This window comes from Rhinolophus ferrumequinum, chromosome 15, assembly GCF_004115265.2.
Source record: "Rhinolophus ferrumequinum isolate MPI-CBG mRhiFer1 chromosome 15, mRhiFer1_v1.p, whole genome shotgun sequence".
Lineage (NCBI taxonomy): Eukaryota > Metazoa > Chordata > Mammalia > Chiroptera > Rhinolophidae > Rhinolophus > Rhinolophus ferrumequinum.
Window position 1 is genome coordinate 32,403,505 of NC_046298.1, and position 20,338 is coordinate 32,423,842.

The 20,338-nt window shown below is 51.4% G+C and overlaps 1 protein-coding gene across 2 annotated transcripts in view; it reads left to right on the forward strand.

Moving 5' to 3' along the window:
• The window catches only part of JPH3 (junctophilin 3), an 82,995-nt gene that overhangs the window by 27,343 nt on the left and 35,314 nt on the right, over nucleotides 1-20,338 (forward strand). For both annotated transcript variants that reach the window (XR_004425156.1, XM_033128630.1), the window contains exon 2: nucleotides 2,662-3,439. Coding sequence is in view for 1 of the 2 variants with exons in the window: in XM_033128630.1 (XP_032984521.1) it covers nucleotides 2,662-3,439 (778 nt within the window). In the remaining variant the exon portion in view is untranslated. The remainder of the gene's footprint in view (nucleotides 1-2,661; nucleotides 3,440-20,338) is intronic.

Here is a 20,338-nt window from a genome sequence, read left to right on the forward strand (position 1 = left end):
GCAAGACCTGGTCAACCACAGGGGTTTGTTTTAAAGCCCATCCCTGACTCAACTCTCAAAACCCCTTAGAACTTGACTAGCTCTTCTTGTGTGTAATTTTGGGAATTTGAAATTATTTATATATATTTTTTCACAGTGCTTCCATTCATTTCTCTGCTACCAATCATTACATCTGTTTTGAAAAATTAATATGAAATCCACATAATGTAAAACTGACCATTTGAAAGTGAACAATTCAGTGGCAATTCAGTGTATTTAGTGCAACCACCACTTCTATCTAGTTCCAAACCATTTTCATCACCCCAAAGGGAGACTCCATCCCCGTTAGCAGTCACTCCCATTCCCCCTCCCCCCAGCCCCAGCAACCACCAGTCTGTTTTCTGTCTCTGTGGATTTGCCTGTTCAGGACATGAAGTGATAGATATATTTTTAAATGAAGCCTCGCTCTACAGATCCTTTGTCCTCGCTGGTCACCCTTGTCTGGGCCCTGGGTATGCTCTGTGTGCACATTTTAACCCTTCCCAGTGTCAGCTAATCCATCATGGAATCTCCAAAGTCCCAGAATTCAGGAGTAAGTCACTGAGTGCTTGCCCTCGCTTCACTGGAAACAGGCTCAGAGAGGCTGTGGTTTGTCCTGGTCACTGAACTCCTCAAGGACACAGCTGGGTGGCTTTGTGGAAGGCCAGGATAGCAGGACATGGGAGCTCAGGGAGAGTGGGAGGGAAAGCCCGCACCCCGGATCTGGAACCGTAGTTCCACCTTCTCTGTCGCTCAGAACAAGCTAATCTTTGCCTCTGAACCTCGGGTGTGCAGCCTCTGCGACAGTGAGTTAGAAGAGCAATGGGACAGAACCCCCTCCCCCCATTCTCATCCCAAAGCCCTTACCAGATGGAATGTCCCCTCCTTGGTGTCTTGCTGAGGCCTGCTAATACCTCTAATAACACGAAGGACAGATGCAGGTGGACGCTCACTTTGCTGAAGGTCATTTAATTCTCACAGCGACCTATGGTGTGAGGAGTTTTAGGTTCCTTTTATTATACATGAGGAAACTGAGGGACAGAGAGGTCCAGAAACTTGCCTAGGGGCGGATGGATGGCTCAGTTGGTTAGAACACGAGCTCTGGGTAACGGGGGCTGCCAATTCAATTCCCACAGGTGTCGGCAAGCTGCGCTCTCCGCAACTAGAATTAAGTCAATGAGCTGCCGCTCAGCTCCCAGATGGCTCAGTTGGTTGGAGCGCGTCCTCTCAACCACAAGGTTGCCAGTTCGATTCCTCGACTCCTGCAAGGGATGGTGGGCTGTGTCCCCTGCAACTAACAGTGGCAACTGAACCTGGAGCTGAGCTGCACCCTCCACAACTAAGATAGAAAGGACAACAACTTGACTTGGAAAAGTCCCGGAAGTACACACTGTTCCCCAATAAAGTCCTGTTCCCCTTCCCCAATAAAATCTTAAAAAAAAAAAAGAGAGAAACAAACTTGCCTAAAGTCACACAGCCTATAAGCAGAGCAAGAATATGAGCCCAGTTTTGCTGATTTTTTTTCCTTTTTATTTTATTATGTTGAGATATAGATAGATATGATAAAATTGGCCATTTTAACCCCTTTTAAGAGCACAATTCAGTGGCATTAATTACATTCACAATGTTATGCAGCCATCGTCACCTCTATCTACTTTCAAAACTTCCATGACCTCAGATAGAAACTGTTTCCATTAAACAACTCCCCACTTCTCCCTCCCCCCAGCCCCTGGCAATTACTCTTCTACTTTCTGTCTTTATGAATTTAACTATTCTAGACACCTCATGTAAATGTCATCATACAGTACTAGCCCTTTTGTGACTGGCTTATTTCACTCAGCATAATGTTCTCCAGGTTCCTCCATGTTGGAGCACATGCCAAAATTTCCTCCCTTTTCAGGGCTGAATAATATTCTATTGTATGGATGGACCCCATCTGGTTAATCCATTTATGCGTCTATGGAAACTTGGGTTGTTTCCACCTGTTGGTTATTGTGAATAATGCTGCTATGAACACAAGTGTGCAAATAGCTCTTCGAATACTTGCTTTTGATTCTTTTGGGGATATCAGGTCTGCCAATCTCAATGCCTTAAGGTCCCCAAGCATTTAAGGTCCCAATGCAGTTCAAGTGTTGCCCCCGAGTGCTCTTCCAAACTCTTTTTCGATACCTCCAGCAACGTGGAACTTTCTACCTCCTAAGACAGCCTCTTCCGTACCCAGTTTGTAGCCACGTGTTCCCATAGCTGCCACTCACCCAGGCTGTGCTTCTTCTTTCTTCTTCACTACATCCCTCCTTGGTCTTCGCTGGGTTGGCCTTCTGCCCACGTGCAGGGGGAGCTCTCCAACTCACTCTTGACTCTGTGCTCCTGACTGCACATCCGGACTCTTAGGCCTCCCTTCCCCGCTCCCCAACTTCTAAGAGAGAGAACAAAATTCAACTGTGGGAAGCAGGAGGGAAGTGTCTTTGAAAACAACCACCAGTGACATAAAGCATAAAAATGTACCATGGTCTGCCTGCCTCACTGTTAACCTCGCCGAGTTGCCCCAAGACAGAGAGCACCATGGAGGCTCTGTCTGCCGTGTGAGGTGCCCCTTCTCTGTCACCCTCCTGGGAACTGACCCTCTCTCCTTTGTCTCTGCAGGGACCTACCAGGGCCAGTGGGTTGGTGGCATGCGCCAAGGCTATGGTGTGCGACAGAGCGTCCCCTATGGCATGGCGGCAGTCATCCGCTCGCCCTTGAGGACGTCCATCAACTCTCTGCGCAGTGAGCACACCAATGGTGCGGCCCTGCACCCTGACGCCTCCCCGGCGCTGGCCGGCTCCCCGGCCGTGTCCCGAGGGGGCTTCGTGCTCGTGGCCCACAGTGACTCCGAGATCCTCAAGAACAAGAAGAAGGGGCTGTTCCGGCGCTCGCTGCTGAGCGGGCTGAAGCTGCGCAAGTCGGAGTCCAAGAGCAGCCTGGCCAGCCAGCGCAGCAAGCAGAGCTCATTCCGCAGCGAGGCTGGCATGAGCACGGTCAGCTCCACGGCCAGCGACATCCACTCCACCATCAGCCTGGGGGAGGGCGAGGCCGAGTTGTCGGTCATCGAGGACGACATCGACGCCACCACCACCGAGACCTACGTGGGCGAGTGGAAGAACGACAAGCGTGCCGGCTTTGGCGTGAGCCAGCGCTCCGATGGGCTCAAGTACGAGGGCGAGTGGGCCAGCAACCGGCGGCATGGCTACGGCTGCATGACCTTTCCCGACGGTACCAAGGAGGAGGGCAAGTACAAGCAGAACATCCTCGTGAGCGGCAAGCGCAAGAACCTCATCCCGCTGCGCGCCAGCAAGATCCGCGAGAAGGTGGACCGGGCCGTGGAGGCGGCCCAGCGGGCGGCCACCATTGCTAAGCAGAAGGCGGAGATTGCAGCCTCCAGGTAGGGGGATGAAGTGGGGGCAGGGGGTGGCAAGGTGGTCTGGGTCGCCGAGCCAGGCCCGATCTGGTCAATCATGACACCCAGTTGGAGGCCTACACTGGTCTTTCTCAAACTATGCCCCGTGGAACCCTGGGGTTCCTCCGAAGTTCTCAGAGGGAGGGCAAGGAAAGGGTCGATCTGAGGAGGTTCTGGCTGCTACAGCCTCTCCTCACACAGAGAAGTACCTCTTTTGTCGGTTTTACATGCTGTGTTTAACATAAAATATTAACGGATAAAGAAAGGGGGCTGTTCGGCTAGTAAAGTGCATTAGACAACTGCCGGCTTAAGACAAAGGTGTGATGCCACTGTGGCCACACTCCCAGGTGGGCATGGAGTGCCCAGCATTGCTGGGATGTGGGAAGAGGGTGTAAGCTGCCCTGGCCACCCCAGCCTGAGGCCCAGATTGTCCATAGGCCTGGGAGATGGCACCAACCTGACAGTTCAGCTGTGGGCGCTGGGCAAAGTGTTCGTGCAAGTCTTGGTGCTGTGGGCCAACAGCTGTTCTGAATGGGATAAGGGACACACTGAGTTAAGGTCAGCAGGGCTGCTGGGCCCTAAGCAGTGGGTCTGGAATGGACCGTTGGCGGGCACCATGTTGGATTTCGAGGTCTCTGTAGTGTTGGTGCAGGGATGAGGGCTTCAGAGCTGCAAGAAGGGGACGCAGGGTCTGAATCTCTGGGAGCTGCAGAGGTAAGCGTCTGAGCCCAGGTCTGGTCCAGGCTAGGCTGTGGGAGGCTGTGGACAGCCAGAACATGGCAGATGCCTGCCGCAGGTTGAAGGAAGTTGCTGTGTTAAAAGCCAAGTGCCCCCTAGGCAGCCATGCTCCTGGGTTCTAAAGAAAACAATTCCTGACTGAGTTAACCGGAAGCTTCCGCCATCTGTCTGCTTTCGTGGATCAGAGTAGGGCCCTCAGGGTCTTCCCTGAGAATCCTGGGGCTTGAGACAGGGGTCTGGGAACAGCTTTAGGTCCTTCAGGCGGCCCAGGCAGGAGACATCCAGGACGACAGGCCCCAGCATCTTTCTGGATGATTCTGTATTTTCAGCCAGGGGTAGGCCTGGAGTTATTCCAGGAAAGCTCCCAGCTCAGTTATGCTCAGGCCTTCCCAACCTTGTCACTTAATTAAAATTTTAGCCCATTTGGTTCTGGTTTTCAGTGACCTTTGAGCCACAGTGAAAGAATAAAAATGGTGGCTGCAGTTTGTTGGCAGAATATCTGCCACTCACAGTATCTGAGGTTTTAGAGGGAAACGAAATCCATTCCAGGAAGCCAAAAGAAAAATGGCATTACTATACCTGAACACTGAGGTCCAAAATTGCTCTGTCCGCCCCCTCTCTCCTCCCCTAGAAATGTTCAGGCACGGAAATAAATAGGAGCCACAGTTATGACTACTCACCTAGTATTTTAAGATCAAATTAGGTTCAATAGTTATTTTTTCCATTATAAATGTAATACTTGCTCCATATAGAAAAATTGGAAAATAGAATGTAAACGGAGAAAAGCAACATTTGGTCTGGTCTAATATGTCACCAGAGACTCTTGCTGGCATTTTGGCATATTTCCTTCCGTCCAATGTTTGCTTTTTCTTTTTTACCTTTTGTATTATGTTTGGTTGTTTTGTTGACTTCGGTGGACAAGAAGCAGTTACAGGGCAGGGCATGGCGTTGTCAAAGATTTGGGGTGCTCTTGGCAGCTGCCATCTGACCTGCAGGTTAGTTCTGGGCTGAGGGTCTGGGGGGGCAGAAGCACAAAGATTCAGTGGACGGTCTTCCATGAAGCTGACTTTGTTTTAGAGTCCAATGACCAGGTGAACTTTTTAGGACTGAGGAGTTTTCTGACAAACCCCACAGAGATTGGGGGACACTGGTTCCCATTAGGGAGCCGAAGCGGTTGTGTGGGCAGAGCTCAGTCAGTGCACCCAGGGCGCTCCACGAAGGCAGGTTTTCAACCTTCCTGAGCCTTAGCTTCCTCATCTGTGAAAGGAATAATGGCACTCGCCTTCTGTGAAGGCCTGAGAACCCAAGTGATGACAGTTCCATCCTGTGCCTGGGCCATCCCTGCCCCTCTGGGAAGGGAGGAGAGTGTGGGGGGTTTTGAGGGCTCACCCATGAGAAGCAGGGACTGGGAGAGGGCCAGGAGGGCAAGAGGGGTACAAAGAAGTTGGGGCAGCCTGGGACCCATGGGGCGTTGGCCAGCCAGCTTTGGTGCGTCCAAATCTCCTGGGGGGCGGGGGCCTCTGCCAGTGTGTTACTACATGGAGGGAGGACGGAGGGAAGGAGGGCTGAGGGGCTGGTCAGTGTGCGACCAAGCAGATTGTCCTGTCACAAGTGTGACAGGCACCTAGGCAGGTGCTTAGGGAGCGGTAAAGTGGGTTCCTGGTTGCATATACCTGCTACATTTGGGGCTTTGGAGTCCAGCCCCTTTGTGAGAATGGGACTGGCTGACCAAAGTGTCCCACTCTGTACACATGCACATTTACACATATCCCACACACACTCACGTGTGCACACGCACTCATAACACACATGCACCACTCTTTCATATTCACACACACACATTCAGACATACACACTACACATACACGCACGGAGACGTGGGTGCTATGGGGGGGTGATGCAGAGCCTAGACCTGTGCAGTGCCAGGGACGGGGTATGTAGCCTGCTTGTTGCCTCCATCTCCTCCTAAGTGGGTCTCCTAGGTCATGGGAACGTTCAAAATCACAGTCTGGCATTTAAAATGTGTCTAAGAGGAGAGTAGACCTCATGCAGCACCTGGAACCGCTTCTCAGAGTCTGGGCTCACAGAGCCTGCAAACCTGTGCCCAGCCTGGGCCAATCACTGCTGAGTTACCTGGGGAATGTGCTTACCCTCTCTGGGCCAGGTTTCCCATAGAAGGATGGGATGGAACGACACACAGAGCCTCCAGCTTGTGTGGGGCCCAGTGTGCTCCTTGTCCTCCCCTGAGCCATGCTGGACCTTCCTCACCCTTCAGCCCCCACCGGCCTTGTGGGAGGTGGGCATGTCTGCACATCCACGGGTGTGACCTAGCCGTGTTGGCCTCCTGGTGCCGGTCACCCCTCAGAGGAGGGAGGTGACAGTGTCCTTGGTTACCACGATGGGAATAAGGATGAGCCTCATTCTAGGTGGCAGGTGGAGCTGCCTCTCCTGCATTTTCTCAATGGGCTTAGGTTTGAAAAAAAGGAGGAGGGAACAGAGGCCACATCCTCAAGAGTGAAGTCCGCAGATGGATGGCTGAGTCAGTACCCCAAAAGCCCTAAGGCCCACCCTCCATTGGCACATGAAAGGGGCCACAGCAACCTCGTGGGGCTGTGGAGAGGCTGGCCCTGCGTGGACTCCGGTCACTGTCACAGCCAAGAGATGGCCAGGCGGTGAAGGAGCTATGGCCGGCCCAGCACAGGTTACTGAACTGAGTCAGAGAGAAACAGTTTGGCATGCCCCCGCCGGAGTGCTCACGGCCTTCCCTGAGAGTAGCTGCTGTGAGGAGGGGGACACAGGCTTTCCTGGAAAACTGGGTGATACCAAGTTTGAGTTCTGAGAGGTGGTCCCATTCTCTCCATTTCACAGAGTGGACTGAGGCCCATAGCAGCTAAGGTCCGGGACTGGCCACACAGCTCAGGGGCAGCTGGGAGTCCTCTTGGGACAGGGTCTGCAGCACGTTCCCAGCTCCCCTCCCCACCCACCTGGGGAATTGCCTGGGGTGCTCTTTCTTACGCTGCCACCTCGAGATGCTGAGTTCCTTCCTGGGAAGCCACCTGGGCTGCAGAGCCCGTCAGATCTTTCCAGGTGACTCTCAGGTACCTCCAGCATCCTCTTCTGGTATGTAAAACGCAGATGGCTGGACCCCACTCCCAGAACTTCTGATTCAGCTGCACGTCTGGGTGGGACCTGAGAATTTGCCACTCTCCTCTCTCATCGGAGGCCACGGGGGAGAGGAGATGCCCACAGATGTGCCCGAGGCAAAGGCAGAAGGTGGAGGGTGCCCTGAGAGTGTCTTCAGTGGGAGGCGAGGATGAAGGGAAGGTGTGCCAGTAGGGTCAATCCGGGCGAGACAAGATCAGAGCAAGAAGGCACTGCCATCCTTCACCTGTGACTTCTTCCTGTAGGGTCCTCTGCACCCCGTTATGAACTCCCCTTAGTGACAGGCTGTGACAGGCTCCATTCTGTCCTGTCACCCAACAGTAGTTAGTCCCAGCCAAGTGGGAAACTTGAGGGCTCTCTCAGTGAACCTGCTTTAAACAGATTGTATTCTGTGGACCCCTCCTGCCTTCATACCCTCGGGACACTTTTATGAAGTGTCCTCTACCCGGATAGCAAATATGTCACCTTCTCGCCTGCTGCTTCTCTGTCACCCCTCAACCTGTCTGTGGCAGACATAACTAGTCGATCACAGTGCTCCTAGCTGCTGGCCTGGAAAATGAAACCCCATGACTGTCATCTGCTGCTCACCAGAGGTCTTGGTCTTTCCAAGGACCAGCCTGTGGTCTGGTTGAGAATCAAAATATAAACCTGTCACCTACTAGAGATGAAAGAGGGCATCACACTTTAACTTTCGGTTGCAGAGCCCTTAGTCACATAAACTCACAGCTCCCCAAGGTATAAACCGATAAAGGTACTGGTAGGAGCTGAGCTAGGGGTGGGACGGGGCAGATTGTGGCCCCTTTGCCCCTCCCCATCCTCCGTCGCCGTGGTGGCCCTGGGACACTTCCGCAGCACTCGGGGTTGAGGGTTCATGCTTAAGAAGGTATCTGACACTGCACCCAGTGCAGTGGGAGAGTGCTGGGATCAGCTAGCTATGTCTGCCCAGGCAGAGGACAGGGAGGGTTCTGAACGGTATGAAACCCAGGACGGATTAGACCCTGCAGACCCTATGAAAGCTACATGGGAGTCTGGTGGTGTTCCTTTTGCTGGGAACCCTGCTCTCTGCCTCCTCTGCGATTTATCTGCAATAAGTGTTTGCTGTGAAAAGATGTCAAAGGGTTTTGCAAAGTCATAACAAGCTGAGAGGCAGTGTTTATTATCATGTATTGACTCCATTCTATTGGAACGTGAACTCCTCCAGGGTTTACTGCTGAGTCCCCAGCACCTGGGACAGTGTGTGGCTCAACGGCGTAGTGTCTGTGCAATAGCTATGTTTTGAATGAATGAATGAATAACTGCTTAGGCCCCACTTTCTTTCATTGTCTGGGGCACCGGCCACTTCCTTGGGTTCTGGGGACCAGGAGGCATGGTGGTGGCCGTGGCTGCCTTGATGCAGGGGATGACTGGACCAAGCTCGCAAGGAGCAGCCACAGCTGAGTGATCTGTCCTGTCCGAGGGGACTGTGGGACCTCGCTTATGGCCACAGATTCTTGAGGATGTGAGGTGGATCCTCCTGGGTCCTGCAAGGCAATGTCCTCTGGCAGAGTTCACAGAAGAGAGAATTGCGTGCTCCTGAGGCTTAGTCTGGTGGTGTAGCGCCTGGGCCCTGACGTCTCATGGACATGGCCTGAGTCCTGACTCACTGGCTCCCTCTCTGGCCTTAGGCGGGTCACTGACTCTGCAGAGGACCGTGGAGGGAAATTTCCCCTGCGGTCCTATGTTGTGGGGATGGCACAAGATGGGGTGTGTTCAGTGCGTAGGCATGAGGAGTGTTTGTGAAGGAGAGAATGAGAACTCATTGTGTATAACACACACACACACACACGCGCGCGCACCACACCCCACCCCAAGACCCCTGCAGGGGACCAGGTTGGCTCTTGAAATGGCACTTTGAGGTGACTAGGGGTGAGGTTGGGGGGTGGGGGTGGGGAGCAGATATCCAGAACACACCAGGCAGGACGGTGTCCCAAACGTTCCATGTCCCCGGCCCCCCCTTCTTGGCCTGGCTTCTGCCTGGCATTCAACCCGCAGCCTGGAGCTTGGGGCCACCTCTGCTTCCTGGGAATGACTGCTATGTTTGGGGACGAGGAGGAGGTAGGCAGGGGTGGCTGTGCTTTTCAAAGATCTCTTGTTCCTGCAGGAGCAGCCTTGGATGGACACGGGTATGGGGCAGGAGGTGGGGCTGGGCTGGAAAGCCCAGGGACACAGAGGGCGTCCGTCTGTCCTGGTGGGGGCGAGCGCCTTCCCAGAGGAGGCCAGGTGGATGAGGGTACCTGTTCCTGTGCATTGAGGCTGGCTGGGTTATCATGGCAATGACAGGGCTATGGTGACAGGCCCACCTCCCTGCTGGCTGTCAGCTGATGTCATCTTGTGATGCTTTGCTGAATGAGCAGAAACATAGGTTCAGGTGGGTGGAGCCAGGAGGGATCTTGATAAGCATTTAGATGGGAGATGACAAATTCTTGGCACATGGGCAACCGATTCTCACTCCTGCACCCACAGCAGACATGACTAATTGATCGCTGCACATAGAATCTGCATGCCAGACAGGATGGGGACCGTCCCTGCCAACACAGTGGGAAAATGGGCCCCATGGGAAGTATGGCCAAGAGCCAGGCTCCCCTATATTATAGGGCAATGCCCAGGTCTCACAACCAGGCAGTGTCCCAGTCAGAACTAGACCTCACATCTGGGGTGCTGCCTCTTGCCCTGCTCCATCTCTTGATCCCTTCAGACCTGGATCATATTCACCCCTGATTGTGAATATGGGGGCAAATGGGTTGGCTGGCTCCTTTGACATGTTCTCCAAATGCAGTGTTGCCGCTGGGATGGGAAGGATTTGGTGTATAAACCTCAGATGTGGTCTGCTCAGGAAGGGGCTTCCATATGCTTTTCGAACACCTGCTATATGCCTGGCCCTGAGCTGGTATCGACCGCTCGGTCTCAGGGCACCCTGCCTGTTTGCCGTCAGCTGTCCGCAGTGGCTCTGCTGCTCCTGTGAGTTACAGATCTGTGCCAGGCCAGTCCCAGAGCCGTGGCACAAGGAGTCATGCTCTGAGTCTGGTGGGGTCCAGGTGGGAGCTTGAATTACCTGCCAGGAGATTGCCTGGGCTCTCTGACTGGAACATCTTTGCATCTGAAAGGAAACTGTCTGTGAGGATCTGAAATTGGGGGAGGAGGGTGGTATTTCAGGTTAAAAAATTATTAAAATGATAATCTATCCTTGTAAAAATATTAAAACAATGAACAGATTGGTATGAAGTGACTATGTCCCACCAGCACCTGCTCATCTCCTAACAGGGCATTAGCTTTTTTGGACTTTTTTCAATGCATTTGCAGATATGTGTGTCACACCTCCATGATTTCTTGTACCAGCAACAGAATTGTACTGTTAGTGTTGTTTTCTAGCTTGTTTTTCTTTTCTCCTAGCTTATATGAAGGACATCTTACCATGTCAGCATATCCAGACCTATATGTTTCTCTAATGGCTACATAATGTTCCATGGTCCAATGCACCAGATTGGTCCAACTCTATTCATGAATGTTTCAGATGCGCCCGATCTCTCAGTCTTACAAACGAGGCAGCAGAGACTGTCCTTGCTCACCCGCCTTTGCTCCTGGCGTGGGTATGTCTGCACCATAATCTCCCAGAGCAGGCATTCCATTTAAAGTCTGTGGGAGATGCTGCCACATTGCCTGGCAAAAAAGCTACACCAGTTTACCTTGGCTGGGAGAGAAGATTCAGGAGGAGGTGGTGGGGTGGCCTTGACTGACTGCTGTGTCACGGAGGGGTTTCTCCCTGAGGCGGGTTGCTAAAGAGGTCCATGTCTTAATCCCTGGAACCTGTGGCTACGTGACCTTCCATGGCAAAAGGGACTTTGCAGGTGTGATTAAATTAAGGATCTGGAGATGAGGGGATTGTGCAGGATTATCTGTGAGGTGGGAGGGTATCAGTGTCATCACAAAGGTCCTTATTAGAGAAGGACCGGAGAGTCAGTCAGAGAAGGAGCTGGGGTGAGGGATGCAAAGGTTGGAGTGATGTGGCCACAAGCTAAGAATACAGGTGGCCTCTAGAAGCTGGGAAAGGTGAGGAAAAGGATTGTGCCCTAGAGCTTCCAGAAGGAACCATCCCTGCTGAAACCTTGCTTTCAGCCCCGGCAGATTCATTGTGGACTTCTAACTTCCAGAGCTGTAAGTTGATCTTGTGTGTTGTTTGAAGCCCCTGAGCATACGGGAATTTGCTGCAGCTCCATAGGAAACCGTGCACTGCCCGTTCTGGCTGAGGGCAGGACACGTCACCCGGGTATTCCCCCAGTGTGGTCCTCCAGAACAAGCTTGCCCATCCTCTTCCTGTGCCCACCAGGCGGCCTGCTCTGCAGCCGTGCTTCCAAGCCTGTGGAGTTGGGCCCTCTGCAGGGTACGTGTGGCTTCCTGCCTCCGGGGGAGGGCCAGCCACATGCCACATGGGCAATAGCCATCTGTTCCTGCTCTGTCCTCCCAACATTAAAAAAAGAAAAAACAAATGGAGGAGAGATTAGGGAGTAGGTGCATGATCCTGGGAAATGACCAGGTGGAGGGTGTGCTGAGGGGCAGAAAAGCTGCTGCCTGAGGCCATGTGTGCCCAAAATCCTTGGGTTCCTTCCCAGAGATCCAGGAACTCTTGACCTTGGGCCTGTGTCTAGCATCTCTACGGTGCTTCCTGGGAGCTGGCAGGTGTCAGGGTCTTGGGACTTGGGGAGCCAGCTCCTGCCCCCACCCCCATCACCTCTGGTTCTCGCTCCACGGTGTCTCGTCCTCGAGTATGAGGTCAGGGGATACCAGCTGTCAGATGCAATTAGGACCGTCGCCCACTTCATTCCGTGCCACTTGTCAGACAGAACACACAGCGCCTCTGACTCACCCACAGGCAGCTTTCCCACCTGGCACTTGGAAAGCACCTTGGGTGACATGGGGAGACAGGGAGCCAGCCCCTTCACATGCTGGCTGCATCTAGGAGCACCCAGGGCTGGGGGTGGAGGAGGAGGCTGCAGAGCGTTTGATCCATCCTCCCCTGAGCTCCCTGCCTCCCAGGAGAAGCTGTTGCCTTTTACAAGGCCCTAGAGAAAGGGACTCCAAAACCATCTTGGTCATCTGTCCCCAGACTTGGTGGCTGCAGGAATTTTTCCTGTAAATCTAACCCCAAACCCTCCTGTTGCAGCTGGAGCCCATTTTTTCTCCATCTTTGAGAGAAACAGTAAGTGGTTCTGCTGTTCTTAGCTCTGGGCCCTCAGGCAAGATGCATAAACTCCCTGGGCCTTCGTTTTCAACCCTGTGAAATGGGTTGAAGATAGTGTGTGCCTGCTGGGGTCATTGTGAAGAGTAACAATGTCACAAGGAAAGACAGAGGACACCTGGTTGTCATTTCTGTGACACGTTAGCACAGGCAAGGAGAGAGGGGTGGAGAACACTCCCTCCCCTCAACTCTTTGGCAGTCACCAGGCCTCAGTTTCCCCACCTTGGTGAAACAGCACAGTCAGTGCCTGCAACAGCCATATCCACGCTGGTCACATCTGAGAAGTTTAATTTCATTTAAGTTTGTTTCAGTCTAGCCAGAACCGGTAGGCGCCGTGGTAGATTTCACAATTGTTCCTGATGCTTCGCCCCACTACTGGGACCATGCCCGTTGTCCTGTGACTTTTTGGCCCTCCCACTTGAGGCTTTGTTTGGTCAGTGGAATAGGGTGGCAGTGATGGCATACAAGTCCCAAGCTGAGGCCCTGGGAGGCTTTGTATGCTCGCCTCTCTTGTTCTTTTGCCAACGCCATGACATGTCCTGGGGAGCCACCACACACAAAGTTCCTTGGGATGACCCAGATGCATGAGCAAGAATGTTTTAAGCCACCTACTTTGGGGGGATTGTTACACAGCATTGTGGTGGAAATAGCTGACGGATACAGGATTCAGTGGGTAGTTCTTGAAGGAAGAATGGAGTGTCTTCACCGTTCTCATGCCCTCACACTAGCCACACTGGACCATTGGTCCTTTTAGAGACAATCCTGATTGTCTGATTGTCTGTGTATGTGTCCTGGGGCTGCTATAACAAAGTGTCACAAGCTGGGGGACCTAAAATAACAGAAATTTATTCTCTCACAGTCCTAGAGGGCAGAAATCCAAAATCAATGTGTCAACAGGGCCATTCCCTCTCAAGGTTCTAGGGGAGGATCCTTCCAGCCTCTTCTGGCTTCTGGGGGCTCCAGGCATCTGTCGGCTGTGGCCACGTCACCCCCGTCTCTGCCTCTGTTTTCACACAACCTCCTCTTCTCTGTGTCTCTCGGTGTCCTCTCTTCTTATAAGAGCACATCATTGGATTTATAGCCCACCCTAATCCAATATGACCTTATATCTGTAAAGACCCTATCCCAAATAAGATCCACTCTGAGGTTCCTGGTGGATGTGAATTTTGGGGTCACATCCCAGTGCGCTCTGCACACTGCCCCACGACTAGGCTGTTCCCGTGGTTGTGAATGCCTTTCTTCTGGTTTCTTCACCTCAGCTCCTCTGTAGATCACAGCGCCTGTCCCTGGGATTAAGCCTGCCCTCCAGAGAGCTTGGATCAGAACTTACTACTCACCTGAACAACCCAGAGTCAGCTCAAGCCCCTTATGCCTTCCTCCCTCCAAAGTTTATTTGGTTTTCACGTGCTCATGCTTCCTGCCCCCCAGTTTGTGGGCACTGCTCCAGTTTTTCTGGCTTTTTGCTGGCCATGACAGTTTTTCATGAAAAACAACCTACACAAGGCGTGTGTGCGTGTGTGTGTGTGTGTGTGTGTGTGTGTGTGTTGGACTTCACAGATGGTTTGGTGAGATAGAAGGGGGGTGGATTATCTCGGTTACTAAGAGAACCTGCCTCTGCTTACAGATGTCAGTATTCTCAAAATGTCCCCGCCATTCCACTGCGAGCTCCAGGCTTTGTCTGCTGTCAGCCTTCTCCTACCACCAGCACCCCAGATCCTGCCCTGGGCCTCCTGAGCCTCCAAAAACCCATTAATGGGCTGTGGCAGGCAGTGGGTCATCCACCCCAGGTCTCCCTCTCCAGCTGTCTAGTGTCCAGAGAAGTCACACCTTGGAGTATTAAAGTTATGGGTTCAACACTATCAGCTTAGAGGCAGGAGGGAGAAACAGAGGCAGGGATGAAAGGAATGAGATGGGAAAAGGGAACTTCTCACTGCAAAAGCATCTTGCTAAGGGTAGTTTCCGTTGTTTAAAGAGCTATGTAGTTTGCATTACAGAGCCCCTAAACGTAGAACTATACTTTCGGTGATTTTGAAGAGTAATTTTGAGGTCTTCTCCAAACCTATGTCTGTGTAAAGTATGATTTGGCTGTACTAATCGGGACTCAGTTGCAAACAACAGAATCACAGCTCAAATTAGCTCAAGCAAGCAGGCCCTGTATCAGCTCCCATTCCCGTATGGTTTTCAGGCACAGCTGGATCCAGGGTTCAGATAGTCAGGGCTCTGTCTTTCTCTTCCTCTCTTGGTTCTGCTTTCCTCTCCGTATTAAGTTCATTCTCCAGCAGGTTCTCTGCATATGTGGTAGGAAAGACCAGAGTCCACAGAATCCTTATAGTTTTTGATCCTGGAAGGAAGGAGAGAGCGTTTTCTCCCAGTACCTGTACAACAATGATCTGGAAAGGGTCTGTTGGCTCTGCTGGAGTCACCTGCCCACTCACTGCCCATGAGAGATGGGATTTTCTGATTGGCCAGGCTGGGTCATGTGCCCACCTCAAATGTGGGGGAAGGTGGTCAGAGGACGGACACCCTGACTGACACCCCACTAGGGCATAGAACAGGGGAGGGATAGTCCCTACTGAGGGGACACTGGGCAAATGAACTCTGTCTAAACTTTAGAAGGGAGCAACATAGAGATTCATTTATTCATGAATAAATGAATGAATAAATAGAAGTGCCTCAGTCACTTTTCTTTTTATTGAGATATATTCATATACCACAAAAGTCACCCTTTTAAAGTGTACCGTGCACTGGTTTCTAGTGTATTCAGATTGTGCAACCCTCCAGAACATTTCATCACCCCCAAAGGAAACCTGTTACCCGTCAGCAATCACTCTCCCAGTTCCCTGCAACCACAAACCTACATCTGGTATGAATTTACCTATTCTGGACATTTCATGTAAGTGGACTCACACAATAGGTGGTCCTTTGTGCCTGGCTTCTTTCACTCAGCACCATGTTTTCAAGGTTCATCCATGTTGTAGCGTGTGTCAGAGCTTCATTCCTTTGTTATGGCCGAGTAATATTCCATTGTGTGGAAGGACCACATTTTGTTTACTATTCATCTGTGATGGACATTTGGGTTGTTTGCACTTTTGTCTATTGTGAATAATGCTGCTATGACCATTCGTGTTCAAATTCTTTTATGGACATATTTTCAGTTCTTTTGGGGTATACATCTAAGAGTGGAATTGCTGGGCCACGTGGCAATTCTAGGTTCAACTTTTTGAGGTGCTACCACCCTCTTTTCCACAGTGGCTGCTCCTTTTTATATTCCTATCAGCAGTGCAGGTGGGTTCCAGTTTCTCCACATTCTCGCCAGCTCTTGCTTGATTCTAGTTATCCTAGTGGCATCTCATGAGTTTGATTTTCGTTTCCTCGATGGCAGGTGATGTCGACCATATTTTCTTGTGCTTGTTGGCCGCATGCACCTTTTTTGGAGAACTGCCTACAATTTGGGTTTTTAATAAATACATGTGCCCTCTTTTCAGGGTCTGCTGCATTTGCTCTGCACTGACTCCCTGACTCTGAGCCCTTGGCACCCCTGGGGAGCAGTGGGGTTGGCCTGGGGGCAGACCTGAGTTTTCCTGCCATTGTCACTAGGGAGACTCAGTCCCTCCCCCAAGGTCAACCAGAGACGTTATTACAAAGCTCTCCCCAGCTTGGGTTCCTCGGGGAAGAAAGACTGAAGCTTCTCAGGACGCTGACCCCTTCCTGAACCTTAGGATGCCACCCAGGAAATCACAAGAGTGTCAGGGAGTCAAGAAGGTGTGTGTTGCTCTCCCATCTCACCTTCGCCTGTCTGGGCTCCACCCTGTCTTCCCTGGGCCCCTGGATAGGGGGAGATGGATAGTGTTAGAGTCCCAGCTCTGCTCCTCGAGCCTCAGTCTCCCCCAACCGTAAATCCGTAAGACCTCCCACCCTTGGGGCTGGTGAGAGCACAGTACTTGTCATGGGGGGCTGATAGGGGCGGAACCGTGCCCCCCCAATTCATGTCCACTGAGAACCTCAGATGTGACCTTATGTAGAAATGACATCTTTGCAGATATAATTTGTTAAGAGGAGGCCACACTGGAGTAGGGTGGGTGGACCCTAATCCAGTGACAGGTGTCCTTATAAGAAGACTGCTTATGGACTCAGAGACACGTAGAGAGGCCAACAGGAGTGATGCGGCCACAGACCAAGGGGCACCTGGGGCCCCCAGTAGCTGGAAGAGGCAGGAAGGACCCTCCTCTGGAGCCTCCAGAGGGAGTGTGGCCCCACCCACACCTTGATTGTGGACGCCTGGCTTCCTGGACTACGAGAAAATAAAGTTCTGTTGTTCTGACCGAGCCGTTTCGTGCTAGTTTATTGCAGTGGCCCCAGGAAACAATGCAGCGCTCCAACGCAGGGCCTGGTGGAGTGCTCATTCCTCTGTTATCGGTGCCCTGTGCTCTCTCACCTCCACATTCCTCCCTAGCACAGGGAAGTGTCACACCCTCCGCACAGGGACCGTGCCACAACGGTACCACTCTCTTCCACCTGGGACAGATTAATCACTTTCTCTCTGATTTGAAAACAGCCTTGGGTAGGAATGTTCTTGGGGCAACAAGGAAACTTGAAATAAAACAAGGCTGCGTTTCTTCTCCTGCTGGACTCTGGGCTCACCAACCCAGTCCCTTCTCCCCAGCACACAGCTGGATGGAGTTACCCAACCTCTATGCAATCGAGGTGGGGTGGCCGTGTGCTGGCTGAGAGTGAAGTGACCCTCCCCTCTGGGTCCTCGGCTTCCCCAGACATGTCGCAGCCTTGGGAGCCAGGGTTGAAGATCAAAGCCACCTGGGTCCTGAGTCCCCACCTGGAACGGAGCCACTGCCAATGAGTACACTTATTTATTTAAAAAAATTTCTTTAATTGTGGTAAAATACTCATCACATAAACTTTACCATGTTAACTATTTTTAAATGTACAGTTCAGTGGCACTAAATACATTCACAATGTTGTGCAACCACTACCACCATCCATCGCTAGAATTTTTCCATCTTCCCCAACGGAAACTATGTCCCCATTATATACTAACTGCCTTCCCCAACCCCTGACAGCCACCATTCTACTTCCTGTCTCTATGGATTTGACGGTTCCAGGTAACTCCTATGAGTGGAATTGTACAATATTTGTCTTTTTGTGACGGGCTTATCTCACGTAACATAATGTCCTCCAGGTCCATCCACATTGTAGCATGTTTCAAAACTGCCTATTTGACATCAAATAATATTCCATTGTCTGGATAGACTACAGTTTGTTTATCCATTCATCCATCAATGGACACCCAAGTTGCTTACACCTTTTTGGCTATTGTGAATAATGCTGCTACGAACATGGGTGTGCCATTTACTTTGATTTTAATTTTATTTTTACTTTTTATTATGGAAAATTTCAAGCATATACAAAAGTGGAGAGAAGAGTCTAAAAAACACCGTGGGCCACTCGCCGGCTTGAACCATTAGGAACTCATGACTCATCTTGTTTTCCTGAACCCTTACCCACCTCTCCCTCCGAGGTTACTTTTGAAGAAAATTTCAGGCGTCATACTATTTCATCTATACAGATAAAAAGAATTTAAAAATAAAACCATAACGTCAATATCATTCCACCTAAAAAAATAACACCAATACCTAATGTCATTAAAAATCCAGCCAGATTTCTCATTCTGCTGGCTGCCTCATTTTTCAATTATTTGTTTAAGTCAGATTTAAAATAAGACCCATATGTTGTAACTGGTCAATGTGTCTCTGAGTTCTCTTTTAACCTACAGGTTCCCTTCCTGCGTTTTTTTTTCCCCCTTACTGTTTGTTTGTTGAGGAAATCAGGTTGTTAATCCTGTAGAATTGCCCAGTCTGGCTTTTCTGAGTGCCTTCGGGATGGGTTTAATATGTTCCTCTGTCCCATGAATTTCCTGAAACTGGTACTTAGACCAAGAGGCTTGATCAGATCCCAAATGTGTGTGTGTGTGTTTCTGCAAGAACATTTCCTAAATGTACTGAGTAACTCTGATGCCAGCAGGCACGTAGAGGCCATTGTACCTCTTTGTGAGGTCAGCAGTCAGTTGTGGTCATTGCCTGGTCACTATTCAGGAATACCTGGTTTGACTTGACATGAACACAAAATAAATGTCTATTGCGTCTGAGCCATTATGTGTCACTGGGCCTATTTGTTACAGCAGTTAGCCCAGCCTGACTGATACACTGATAGCTTAAAGTGAAGTCCATCCTTCCACAATGTTTGTGGGGACTCTGCTTCCAGTGCCAAGCCCAGCCCTTGCAGAGGCTGGTGGGCTCTCTCCAGGCTGCTGGCTGGTCCCCTAGAGCACTAGACAGTGAAAGCCCCTCCCTGTGCTGGCAAAAGTGGCTCCTGGTCCCTCTGCGCTGTTTGGATGGGAGCTAGGCCAAGCCATCCATGCAGGTCCACAAAGCAGGATGATTGATTGCCCTGGAGTCCACCTGTTGTGAGTGCGAGGCAGTAACTCAGAGAGGCAGCTGTTGGGTAAGAGGGAGGTGGCATGCTGGCGGTGGGACCCCTGCACTCTGAGACTCTGGAACAAGACTCCCCTCCCCTTCCAGCGCCCAGTCAGAGGGAGGGGCCTTTCCTCACTTTTCTCTCAGGCTGGCCTTTGGGCCCCTTTTGTCTCTTCCTTAGCCTGCTCTTGATGTTGCTATTTTCTTCCCCTTTTTGTTAGAGTCTGATAAAAGTGCAGCTTCCAGGTCCCACCACCTGAGAGCCACTGTTGATGTGTTGGGAGGTCCCTGTCAAGGGTATGTTTTTCCTGTTCATCTAAAAGTGCATGCCTACATAAAAGGGGCGTGTTATGCTGCTGCGACAATTGCACAATCACTCCTTTATTCACAGACACTTTTGAACATTTCCGTGTGATACAGATCAGTTAGACATAATGCCTTTCCCTGGAGCAAAGCTGCCTTCTAAGGTGTTCTTGATGTAAGGCTAAAGTCAAAATTATAGGCTTTAAAATCATATGTGTAATTTGAGCCTGTCTTTGCAACAACAAAAATGACTAACCGTATATATTGAGGGATATTTAGATGCTTGAGTTTTGGCCCCATGACTTAATACCTGTAACTTTCCCAAGCCCCTTAACTTCCCTTGTGACCAGGACGACGCTGGGCCCCCAGTGGGGGCTGAGACTTGGCCAGGCTCACAGCTTTGTGTGGAACAGGGGTGGCATCCCTGCAGCAGGGGCCACATGCCCTGGTCTCCTCCTCTATCCTCATAGCTCAAGCCCCTTGAGCTGGCACCCCGTCCTCTCCCTGGACCATGAGGCTGTGACTGCTGGTGCCAGCCCCCAATGAGGCTTTGAAGTGAGGTCTGGGGACCTGCTCTTCTTGAAGGGGAGGAGCTGGCTGGTGGCACTTTGCAAATAAGGGAATTGTGGGAACAGAGAGAAGATCTGGCAGCCCAGGTACACCCCCACCAAGGCATTAGCTGTAACTCCCAGGCTTGATTGTCAGACTGGCCTCCTGACACCTCGAGAGGTCCGAAGGACCAGCCAGGACACTAGTTATTATGGAACTAACTGTGATGGCAAGTCGCAAGGGTCTGGATCTCAGCTCCGTGGAAGGTCTGCACCAGTACAGAGAAGGGAGAACAGAATTTGGGGTCTGGGGACCCCCCGCTCCACAGCACCTTCCTCAGGGAGAGCTCAGAGCTGCCTGTCGTTGGTGCCT